Source organism: Amblyomma mixtum, chromosome 3 (genome assembly GCF_055824585.1).
Source record: "Amblyomma mixtum isolate Tamu chromosome 3, ASM5582458v1, whole genome shotgun sequence".
Lineage (NCBI taxonomy): Eukaryota > Metazoa > Arthropoda > Arachnida > Ixodida > Ixodidae > Amblyomma > Amblyomma mixtum.
Window position 1 is genome coordinate 99,882,947 of NC_143014.1, and position 12,793 is coordinate 99,895,739.

A 12,793-nucleotide genomic window follows, 5' to 3' on the forward strand; every position below is an offset into this window, starting at 1 on the left:
AGTATGCCTCTGATTTCCACGAGACATGTATGATTTATTAGTGCATATTTTAGCATTTGTGCTCGATTTTACCTTTTAGTGGCAGCTGGCTATGATGTGTATCTAATGATTTTTTTTAATCTGGAGCTTTGGTCTTATTATATTTTTTTCTGCATATTCAGAAAGAATTTCTGGATAAGTGGTCTTATGTAGCCATGATAAACATAAGTTACTTTGTTTTGAAAATATCATTGCTCATCGCAAGAAAATATTTGTTTAGATGTCTTGTAGCATGCTATTGTGCAAAAGATCATTTTTATAATTGAGTATGATATGTGCTGTTTATATTTTTACTGCAACAGTATTAATGGTCCTGTGTCACAGAAAAGCCGGCGTCTCGCGAGCAAAAAATCCACGAAAAATCCCCAGAGAAGCAACCTAGGTGGCAGGTGGGGCCACCCAAGTCGCGTGACCTTGCGGCGTCATCACAACCTGCCCATCGGATAGTGAGCCAAATGGCACCTTGGCAGGTGACAGTTAAATTAATGATTCGTCGTGAGAGGTTGCTCAGGAAGGGTAACCTGGGTCTCATAAGTCTCGCCGGTGGTAGCATCTGCCATTGCACGGTAGTGGCTCGTCACTTAACCACTGTGCCATGAGTGGTATGAGAAATCCCAGGTATCTGTGAATGTAAAGTAGAGAACGACCAATTCTGCATATATGGGCATTAATTCATTAACCCTGTCATGTCTTACCCATAAGGCAAAGCTTAAGTGTACCCCACGGTTTTATTGTTTTTTATGTTGTCATTTAAGCTCTCAGGTTTCAGATGTGCCACCTTTTATGAAGAATTCACAATTTTTTCCAGAAAGTGCTAGTTGTTGCTGCCTATTTTAAATAAATTCAGTGAAATGAGCTTTATGGCTCACTGGCAGTGGTGTTTAAATTGAAGAAACTTATGCTTATAAATACTATTATGTCTTGGTTATTATAGACTTTGCGAAAGATGAACAGAGACCTAGTAGGAGCCCAAGACCACCACCGAGTAAGTTGTTGACGGTTTTGTCCCGTTGTTTCACTGTTACATAGTACTATCAATGCATACAGACCACTAGAATACTATGGCTATTCTGTACTTTATTTTGTTCCTTGCTTTTTTCATTTAAGCCTGTTGTGATATTTTGTAACTTGCATACTCACTCGTGTTTTGGGCTGTTTTGTGAGGACATTAACTGTGCACACATTAGGATTTCATTGGTAAATGTGGTGGTTATTTTTTACCATTCTGTTTGATGCATCCTGTGGGCTTTTATTTCTCAAGCTTCATTGTGATATTTTTGCTTCATTCTTGATTTTCCAAAGGAAATTTCTGGCAAAAGTGATATTTATTAATTATATTGATCAGTGATGACAGTGAAGTTTAGCCTGACTTATTACCGCTGCCACATTGCAGTCTTGCTCAAGGCATTGTCTGGTAGCTGTAGTGATACACAGTGGATATATCTTGTGAAGCTGTCTTTGAAAGAAGGTGCATCAAAACTGCTATTGTGGCATTTGTCTGTGCGCTGCGTACCTCATGATGTGAAAGTTTACTACTGATCTGGGGTGAAATCCCTCGGTCAATCAGGGAAAGCATCTTAAATCTGAAAAGGCACTTGGGTTTTTGAACCCAAATCTATCTGTTGGAAAAAAGTACTCTGTGCTAGATAACACTGAAAATTATGCATAAAGGTTCCTGACTGCTTAAGTTGACACCCCATAGTTTTGGTATTTAATATATGATTATAGCCATATAGCATTCTTTCTGGAGATGATGGCAGTTTTGTACCACCTCTTACTGTCAGAAGATGGAAAGGATCCAACTCTGCAAAGTGCAGCTATTCTCCAAAAAGCATAGTGCTGCACAAGAGCATTTATGTACAGCATAAACCAGGAAAATTATCATTTCCACATCTTGCAGCAGTGATGCATTACTCCCCTCTACTTTTGGTTGAATAAGGGCTTTCATGGCTATGGGGATGTGCCTTTCTTTTACCTTTTAAGGTTTGCCTTCCCTGCATGATGGAATTATGCACTGCAGTTTTTGCATAGTATTGATAGTTATGACCAGAAGGCACGAGCATCACATGTTAACATGAGCGGCACAGGTGCATGAGCGTAGTTTCTTATGTGCATATGCAGCCAAATATTTAACTGGCTCAAGTGTTGCATCGCTAAATACACCATATAAAAGGCTTCTCGACTAAACCGCTGGCATAATCATGCTGTAATTTGATGCGTGAGCTGGCATTTGGCGGTTCCTTTTTGTACATTTAACGTTTATATAGAGTACTTGCCTGATTAGGTCAAAATTATTTATTTTATTTTATTTGGGAGATACTGCAGTCTCTGAAGACCAAGCGCCAAGCAGACCAAGCAGTAGAAATCTTCATCGTCTGCAGTTACAAGGAGCCAAAACAAGCAGGATGGGCAGCAATGGATCTGATGGCGCAATCACATTTACTCTAGGTGGACGACTTGTTTACCATGGAAGGAGTGGTAGTTTACCCAAAGGAGGAAGCGAGCATTGCCAGAACTATTGCTGCTTATGCCACTGTTTTGGCTCTTCGTAGCTGCAGACGATGCAGATTTCTAATAATTTTGATCTAGTCAGGGAGCTGTTCTATTCAAGCATTATATAAATAAAAAGGAACCGCCAAGTACCACCTCACTTGCCAAATTACAGCATGAATATGCCAGTGGTTTAGCCAAGAGAAGCCTTTTAAAAGGTGCATTTAGCGATGCAACACTTGAGCCAGTTTAAGATTTAGCCGGGTATACACTTCCACACCTGCTGGATCATTCAGAAAGCAATGGGAAGTGGTTGCTCTACTGGACTGCTCCATACTATCGGTCAAAGCGCTGCTTACTACATAAAGATTCATTCACGAATTCCATAAAGCGGACTATAAAGCAGATATTTTTTTTTTTGCTAAATCGCAGAAGGTATTATGTTTCCCACTCATCTGTACGAAATGGGCACACTGTTTTCAGTGGCTGTTTTGGATGAACTTGTGCTTTAGCCTATTGCTTTTTCTTTCTCCACAGTGTTTTTGATGACAAATCTTGAGTCAAGTGACGAGGTTATAGTCAAGTATCTCCTAGTCCTTAATGATCCAAAATCTTGTTTTATATTATGTATGAAGTAAGGTTCTGAAAAGGGAATGTGCATTTTTATAGAGAATGTGTTCACTAGAGTTGTAACAGGTTTGTTGTTAATGAACAAAGATGTGTAAGTAGATACAAATACACAGATCAACTTCAGGCTCTTGCAGCTCATCACCCATGAAAATCATCAATTGTTCAAACGTTCTATAAGCCATGCATGCCATCATTTTCACTCCTCATGCTGGCCAGCCACCCTAGCCCTGAATGCTGGTTCATGTGTATTCACTTCTTGCTTGTCTTGCCAGCACTTCGTTGTAACAACCAAGCACTGCTTGCTGGATAATGTTAACAGCTGCTTGGTGCTGGGAAGAGCACTTAAATTAGTCCTAGCTTGCTGAGATTTTTTTCTGCTTAAATGTGCTTATGCACCTCTAGGTGATGGAGTTGAGTACCTTTGATTTAATTATTGTTGTCATCTCCATAAGGAACTTGTTCTTGCTGGTTGCGAGCTGGTATTATTGCTTGCAAATGCAATAAATAATTTCAGTGTCAACATGTCATACGTCTGGGTTGCCAAGAGCCTAGCCTGCTCTGATTGGCTTTCACTTTGGTGTGTGGCCTTGTGCTTTGGCCACTAAGAATATTTCTCACTTGAAAACGTCACCTTGTGGAGGAAGAAAGATCTACATCCCAGAGTATGAATTGCTCCAAAATAGCCAGTGGAAAGTGTGTGGCCATTTTGTACTGACCAGTGGGAACAAATTACTTTCTGTGGTTTAGCAAAAAAAAAAAAACCCCTATTTATGGAAATCACAAATAGTCTTGATGTCGCCACTTTCATATACGTTTTGCCAAGAATAGTCAGTTAAGAACAATAACAGTTGTAACCTGTTTTGGTTAAACACAGCTTCCCCTGTAACCACCACTATAACTTTTTAACTTCTCTGCAGCACGTGCTTCTAGAAACCACTAAAGCTTTCTTGAGAATATGATAGCATTATCTTTCGAAGCTGACCATGAATGGCTATAGCTTTCAAGCAGTTAAATTGCAATTTTTGCTGAATAGCTTGGATTGAAAAAAATTGCACCTGAACATCAAGAGATATGATCATAACGTTGACTTTTTATCCCTTGTTTTTTTTTGCTGCATAGAGCTAGCATCTAGTGATGCTGTTAATCACGTCAACCCATTGTATGAAAAGTATCAAGGTAACATGTTCTGGCATGCATGTTCTAGCATGCATACTGTTTTTTCCATTGTGCATGATGCTTCTTTTGTATTTTTTTAAAAATACCGATGCTAGCTTAAGAGGTAGCATAAGATCACTAATATAATGAAATGCAATTTCTAACCACCAGAGCACCAGAATCATTGTACCATTGTTGTCGATAGATTATTAATTGCAAGTGCATTGTATTATTTTTAGTGCCCTTTGCGCTATTATGCAACCTTCTTATATAGTTCACTTGCCCATACTGTGTGCATGCATTTGCATCTTAGCGCGATCCCTGAAAGGCTGTGTAAGCATGTACTGATTTAGTTGCAACAAAGTTACCAGTGATCTCGCCTAATGGTAAAAGTTATGCCTGAAGAAAAAAAAACAGTGCTGGGAGAAGGACATCAAAAGAACCACAGAGACAGGATACTGTTTTTGTGGCTCAAATTTGAAAGTGATGTTTTAATTGCACTTTCTCTTTGGTGCTTTTCAATTACGATAGACTTCTCACTCAGAAAAGTATTCAAAATTTTGAAACAAACCTGCTTTGAAAGTGAGAAACAAATTAGAACTCTTCTGTACCATGATTAATCAGCTGGCACCTGCCACTTACTTGATGTAACTTCGCATTTAAGGTATGTGTGCTCTTTAGTTTGTTTCTTTTGTTGGAGCATTTCATGATTTTGGGGCAGATAGCTTCATGTTTTTTTCTTGGTTGCTTTAATTTTCTTGTTATTGAATATTTCAAAAATTTTAATATCACCTGCGTCTCAGTAAAGTTTATTAGACTCAATTCAGATCCATCTGTTTGTTCTCTTGGAAGTTGACTGATGTTTCAGTCAAGCTTTATACTTGGTTTTAGAGCAATTTATATTTTATTTTGGATAATATTTGGTTTACTATTATGTGAAATATTGCAAAAAGTGTTTTTATTTAGTTGTAGGTTTTTTGCACTTGTTACCAGATGTGTTCCAAGTTCTTTGCTGGCACCAATGAAGTTGTTGTAATGCTAGTCAGTTTATCTGATCTGTCACTGCAGCAACATTTTGTTTAAATTGACGAGTGGTTGGAAGTAGCAAGAATTCATATGTGCAATAAATAAAGCCTTACCCTTAATTTATTGTTGAACATAGCAGTTTTGCATTTATGAAACTAGCGCTTACATTTTAGTATTTTATGTGCTAGAAATTAAGTTCACTTATGATTTTTATCATTAAGATATAGCGGTTTGTAACTTATCTTTTTCCTGCCAAATGAAAGGTTTTTTTTATTATTGTCTGTTCTTGACATACTTTGCTGTTGTTCCATGTGGTTACCATTCTGATGAGCTTCCTTTTTCTCTTGTGCATGTTGCATTGCTCATGGAAGCCAGTGTGGCAACTTAAGGCTGAGGTCCCACTATTGCGCTGCCACCAGCCATTTTTCTCGCTGTTTTCACGACTGCTGTAGCCCTCGTGCTTATGACAGAAAAACAAGTTTTAGCTAATCAGAAAGGTAAACATAATTACTTTTCAGTGGTATGTGTTATTAACAACTAATGTTGGTACAAGTGCAGTGAGCAAAAACAAGGTGTATAAAAGAATACTTTTGTTCGATGTGCCTACATGTCTTCATGGTGAGGGCTAGCTTTAAACAAGAAAAAGTAAAGAAATGCTAAGTGCAGGTCAAAGAAGTTTTGCACACTTAACATAATATGCTTAGTCTACAAATGTGCTAAATATGCTTGCATCCTGTCATTGGACCAGAAGCTATTGAGCCTTTAATATATGCGTCATTTTTATCATTTCTGGCCCTTTTTAGAGCGTTGGTTCTAAATAGCTACACCCTGGAGCCGAGAACTGTTAGGAATTTACCAAGATTTATATTTCATTCAAATGCTGCAGAAGCACCCTCTTTTTAGTGCAGTAGTTTTTCCAAAAATAATCATGCAAGCAGCCAAATCGAACAAAAGAATTGTTTTATTCACAGTTTTTTGCTCACCCCATTTGTACCAACATTAATTGTTAATAATCACGCATACCACTGGAAAGTAATTATGTTTCTTTTTGTTCTGAGCTAAAGATTTTTTCCAAGCATAAGTGAAAGGGCCACAGCGATTGTGCAAGCTCACTCAAAAACAGTGGGTGACAGCTGCTGGTGGAGGACCCCCGCCTTAAAGCCTCATACTCATTTAGTGTGTTGTGTGCATTCAAAAGATTACTTCATGTCAAATTTTGTCTTCTAGCCTCGAATGCAAAAGCGGAAGCAATGCCAAGCTCAGCGTCTTCTATGGTGAGAGCCATTTATTGCATGCCGATTATTTTTTTGCTGTGATAGTTTTTTGGGGGGGCTGCGGTAATTTGCTGTGAAGCAGCTCAAATTGTTGGTCATGACTGATGACTGGTGCTGCTGTGAATTAGCTCATTTGTGTGCACATGAGAGAGAGAGAGAGAGAGCGGGTTTTAAAGAGACTAAACTATGACAGGAATGCTGGAAAAGAGGCAGCATCCCTCTGTTAACAGTTATCAGTGATTGCAGTAAAGCTGGATGCCTCGTGTAATACACAGACAGTGAAGCACATATTAGCAGAGCTAGATTGGTAAGTAGTAACTTCAAAAGGTGAAAAGTAGACTAGGATACAAGAAAAGGGCCAGTGGAACACTTGCTAAGACTTAGCTGACGTGTTCCTAAAGTGACGCTCTTTTAGAAAACCACTGCATGGTTTTGTTCCTACATCACAACCACCTCATGATATGCAGTAAGCAAATGTTGAAAAACGAAAACAATGTTTTTATCTGTTGGTATCTATGAACTTAAGTTATTTATCGGTTAGGCAGATAGATGGCAGGCTGAGGTACTGGTCCTTGTTTTTCTTCGAAAAATGAGTGATCAAAGCTTCAAAAAATGAGTGATCATATCTATTTCTACTGCATGCCAAAATGGTGGTTGCAGCGAAATCTAGTCTACATTTGCATTGATGACAGTGAAATGGCTAGTGACCCCTTGCTTCCAACTTGATTTATTGTGCTAGTGAATCTGGTTTGCACACCTCCCTGTTTTACTAATGTAACCTTTTTCACTTATCATAGGGATCTTACTGGCATCCTTACTAGTGCATTTGACAAGCTTGTTCAAATGCTTTCTTTTGCAAGACTTCTTCATAGGACCTTTTGATATCCATGGGCTCAAACTGGCTAGTGTGCAAGGTTTTCAAAGGCATCATTAACAGAACACGGCCCCCTGAAATCTTTTTTAAGTGATGCTGGTTATGCCTCATGTGAATTTTATTGCTTCATTGACACAGATGTAATGGAAAAAAAACTAAAGAAATCGGTTTGCATTAGCTAGAGTTATCCAATAAAGAACATTCAAAATATAAACAAACAAAATATTTCTCTAAAAACTGTTTTCAGATGGTTTTCATTTGTCATTTCACTCTCCCAGTAACGCGATTTGGTGGAGCCAGTTTAAGCAGCCTATCCATACATATTTTGGAAGTAGGCACAAAAAGTCATTTTTGCACAAACTGATGGCATTCCTTCCATGGCAGTGACCCAGTGACAGCGTTCTGTGATGTTCATAGTTTTTCATTGGTTTTGTGAGCATGAAGGGTCTGCATTGAGAAAAATAAATATTGCACTTGGCCATTGTTTAATTTTTCATGCATCGATGAAACTACTAGTTACTGTTTGATTGTTGTAGGTGGCTCATACAAGTGTAAGCATACAGCCTGCTGGTATACTCCGCGACAGCTTTTTCTAGCAGTGAAGTGGAAGCTATGGAGCCGAAACATGCCCCCTCTTCCTATGCAGCTAATTATAGTCTCCGCTTTCAGTTATTAGCTCTCGCTTTTGCTATGTCAGTATTCATTATTTAAGGCATATTTCTTACACAACTGCCAACTTTCAGTGTTAGAAAGTTAAGGAAAAAACAGTTTTCTTGGTTACAATGGACTCGCAAGGCACAAGAAGATTCCATAGATGGCACCAGCTACACCAGAAACGGAGTGAAGCTACCGCAGATAGAGCAACATGGCAGGTGGTCTGACGCACCATCGTGCGGATGTATAATATGGTGGAATGACGCAGTTATGAATGCTCCACCCCTCTATCCTTCCCCCTCATTGCGAAGAAAAGCTGTCGCTGAGTATAGTGTGCTGCATAATAGCAAATTGTTCACTGCAGAATGGAAGTTATTAGCATGAGATGAAAGTTTCCACAAGCGTCTGAAACCATGTCTGGAAGCTGTGGCCTTGTGCTTGTAACTTTCATTGTGCTATGAACAAGTTGTCGGACTTGGGTAGTGATACTGCATGCGATGTCCCAGAATTTGTACAAATATGTATGGCAAATCTCTGGTGTAGAGGAATAGATGGCACGTCTAACCCAGTACGAAAGGTTTACAATACACTCTGCATTTACCCAGTCATCACATGCCCACAAATTAATGTCATGTGTATCATACCTGTTGGCGAAAAGGTCTGATGTAGAGTGAGACTGTCAGCGCCAGGAGCTTAGTTTATCAAGCAAATTAAACCCTTAAGGGCTCATGATGACCTCTGCTCATCATGAGCGATAGCCACTTTTCGCTTATGATGAGCTCACCTCGTCAAGGGTGTTTCGCTGCTGTCTAACTGGCTTTTGACGAGCTGTGCTCATCATATGGGGCTTTTACATTTAAAACATAGATGGCAGTACCCATTCTTTCATCTGTGCTTTTATTGAATGAGAGTTTTCACGCTAGATGGCAGAAGGCATTCCTTGTGTGTTGAGCTTCACCCTGTTAGCACCAGATTTTCCCGTGCTTTCAGACAAACATGTCATTATCCATGCAGCATTATAGGGCGAAAGGGTGTTATCCGCCGGATGATTATAGTGCAAGCAATGAGGATGTCAACTCAGAGTTTTATTCTTCAAGTGAAGACAGTGTCGAGATAGTGACGAAACATCCACAAGGAAATGAGGATCTGGTGTAGGTAGTGCAAAAAGGCCCTGTGCAGAGTGCCGTGTTTTGAGCACTAGCATGCCATTGATAGTCTCCAGTAATTTAGAGGGAATCAATGGACGAATAGTGCATTTTGTTTACCGCTATTCAAAACCAACCCTTTCTTTCTGAAGTTCGAAGAGTGGACAATACACAATGGCTAATAAGACATTATTTTCTGCTGTAAAATGATTTCACGGGTACTTTTGTGTTTTAAACATGTTATTAAAGCATTTTGCATCATAAAAAAATGGAGCCATTTTGATACTTTTTTTTTTAATGAGCCCTTAAGGGGTTAGTGCATTCAATCAATACATTGATGTAGGCATAAAAACTGATGCTGAAAGCATCACCATATCCCTCTTTATGCAGCCAACAAGCTAAATGCATGTGCTCAAATTTCGTTCCAGACCCCTTTAATACCTTGGCGTGGGATTTTCATTTTTTAATTCAGTTTTTACTGCCATTTGTGCACAATCTTCTGCCTTACTGAAGCTAATTAGATTCATAGCCAGAGGCTAGTCATAGATACATACACATAAATATGAATGACGAAAGGCAGAAGACTGCATGTATAAACAACAAAAATGTTTCATATATCATTGCAAAGGCAATAAACCTACAAGCTATTCCTGTATTTTTAACACTTCGGCAATAAAATCACAACATTGATGCAATGGTGAAGAGAGGAATTAGTTTCTTCTTGTATATATAGTATTTATACACTAGACTATGAGTACAATATACAGGGTGTTCCGTATTTATCTGTCCCAGTTGTAAAAATTTTTCATGCTCAAGCTACTGGACTAGTTGGTCTCAGTAACAGACCACTGTGTAGCTCATGATAGTCTGCATTTTCTGATAATTAATTTAACATCAGAACTTGCCTGAATTGCCTAGAATCGGTGAAAAACTGCAATCGTCTGCGCGCAAAATTTTCGTTGAGGCGAGCAGACTAGCCGCATTGAGAGGCTATGCCATGTGGAGAACTGCTTGGAGCTAGAGCAGGTCTCGCTGTACCCCAGATGGTGCATCCTGTCAAATCTGCTGCTCTGCTCGTCTCGACGAAAATTCTGTGCGCAGATGACTGCAGTTATTCGCCAATTTCGCACAATCCAGGCAAGTTCCAATGTTAAATTACTTGTAAAAAACACAGATTACCTTAAGCTACTTTGTAGTCTGTAGTTGAGCACTAATAGCAAGTAGTTTGTGCAGGAGAATTTTTTACAACCTGGACAGATAAATACAGAACACCCTGTATACTGTAGCAATTGCTGCATAATATGTGACCAGTGGAGCAGTTTTTTAATATTTGAATAGGAATGTTGGGCTGAAAATTCCTGAGCCAAAAAATATTTCTTCAAAGCTGCTGTCTGTGTTCAAGATAAAAAAGAGTGAAAAGTACTTTGAGGAAGGCATTGTATGACATTCTTTGAATGTATAGTGTCACTTGCACTTTCTTGTTTTTACTGTCAGGTGCCATGTTATTTGGCCTTTGTTGTGATTACTAAAGGCAACTGAAAACTGCATTCAATACACTCAAAAGGGAGGCTGCATCTTTCAGCCTTTCATTTTTATCTTCTAGATTTCTCTTCACTGTGTGATTATGGCTTTCTAAAGAGCATTTCTTACATCAGGAAGTAGGCCTGTGCTTGACCAATTTTGGGTGATGTAAACCACATGACATCAAGGCGTTTGCCAACAGATGTGAATGAGTCCAGAACAAGCGGTAGTTGTAAGGAAAGGTTAAAGGGGCACCGCGATGATTTCCTGAGTACCAGTTAATATCATTAAATAGATTCATCATGCTTTCCATAGACCAGAGCAAAAAGAATTATTGAAATCGGAGCATGCAAACGAAAGTTATTCCACTCTGAAAATTCGAAATGAAAAGCTCAGACGAAAACGCATTTCACTCACCCATTTCACTCACCCAGTACCGAGATTGGGCGCTACCAATCAGAACCGCGCCTAGCGCAGACGCAGCGGAAGCGTGCATGCAGTTGTTGCTTTGTCGGGGCTGTAGACAGCCACGCATTTTGACGGCGTCTTCCCCCCGTGTACGCGACGCCGTAGTCAGGGCAGGGGTGACTAACGACAAAGGAAGCTCCCCGAAGTTTCTTTTTTAGTCGGACTGGAAGGCTGTCAGCGGTAGCCCCCCTCCCCCCCAAACTCGACTCTCGTCTCTTGTCCGGCCTTTCTCTTCACAATTTTGGGCAAGGTGTGTCGACTGACTTTTTTTTTTGCTGCCGTCTTGGTATGGTCACGGCCGGTCTCGATGCGCGCGCTTTCTGGTGTGAGCCAACGTTTTTTGAACAGCGCTGGCCGCCACGAAGGTTTGAAGCGGAATGGAAAGTGTCACCCCTAGCTGTATTCTTGTTAGTTTTCGTTCGCTTTCCCTGCTTCTTTCCAGTTTTTGTGGCATGCGAAAAGCTTTCAGTACTCAGAGACATAATATTTTGGATCCATTTCGCAAGAATAAAGGAACAATATGCAAACTGGACGCCCAACCAATGAGAAAGGCAGCGCCCTATCTGGATGCCACCTCATTTCCGCTGCCGCAAATGGCCGCCGCTTTGTGACACCATCGGCTCGAAACAAGCATTTCTAGCGAAGATTAAAATATCAAATATTATGATTTCGGTGATCTCATTGCGCGTTCAGGACTCGCAATGTCCCTTACTCTGCATACAAAGAATAAAGACCCCATGCTTTATCTACGTCGCAGGGAACCTTTAATAAAGGCTAAAAAGGATTAGGTTTTTAGATTTAAAGATAACCTTTCCTAATGATTACACCTGTACTGAACTTATTCACATCGAATAAATATGTGTATAACTATAATGTTTGGATTGTTTGGTTTGAATTACAGTTGAACGTCATTATAACGAAGCTGAAGGAGTGATATATATATTTACGCACACACATGCACACACGCACACGTGTGCACACACACATGCATGCACGCACACACACACGCACGCACACACACACACTAACACACAAACTCCTTCAGGCGCTGTGGCCATAAATATGGACGCGACTTAGGCCTGCTCATATTTTCGTATACAAGGCGAATTTCCATTTTGACCCTCCCTGTCAAGTTTATGGTGCCATCTCTTACAGCTACAGCAAAATTTGTTTGCAAAAAATGAGAAAAGATAGGCATCATGGCGTTTTTTGTGGGACGAGTGAAGAGCTTTTATTTTTGTGTGCTATCTTTTCAAGTTGTCGTGAATGATGCAATTTACCATTCGGAATGTGTCGGTAGGTTAATGTAGAAATGGCACACCAATGTTCATTTTCATAGACGAAGAAAAAGTACTGCAGAGGACGTTCAGAGTGGCACGTCCACAAACATGGGGACAACGTCGTAATGCCGAAAATATTAAAGTGTCATTTTCTGCCCACTATGCACTGTTTTTTCGAGCAAGTACACTACAAAATGGGCTTATTGCTAACAGGTGTTGAAAACAATGTTTCTGCAA

At 39.8% G+C, this 12,793-nt stretch overlaps 1 protein-coding gene across 9 annotated transcripts in view; it reads left to right on the forward strand.

Moving 5' to 3' along the window:
- The window catches only part of CYLD (ubiquitin carboxyl-terminal hydrolase CYLD), a 110,592-nt gene that overhangs the window by 64,815 nt on the left and 32,984 nt on the right, over positions 1-12,793 (forward strand). For 6 of the 9 annotated variants that reach the window (XM_089580400.1, XM_089580397.1, XM_089580399.1 and 3 more), the window contains 3 exons: positions 974-1,024; positions 4,279-4,335; positions 6,568-6,614. In XM_089580400.1, coding sequence (XP_089436526.1) covers positions 974-1,024; positions 4,279-4,335; positions 6,568-6,614 — 155 coding nt within the window. The remainder of the gene's footprint in view (positions 1-973; positions 1,025-4,278; positions 4,336-6,567; positions 6,615-12,793) is intronic. The other 3 variants (XM_089580398.1, XM_089580401.1, XM_089580395.1) reach the window with 1 other exon arrangement.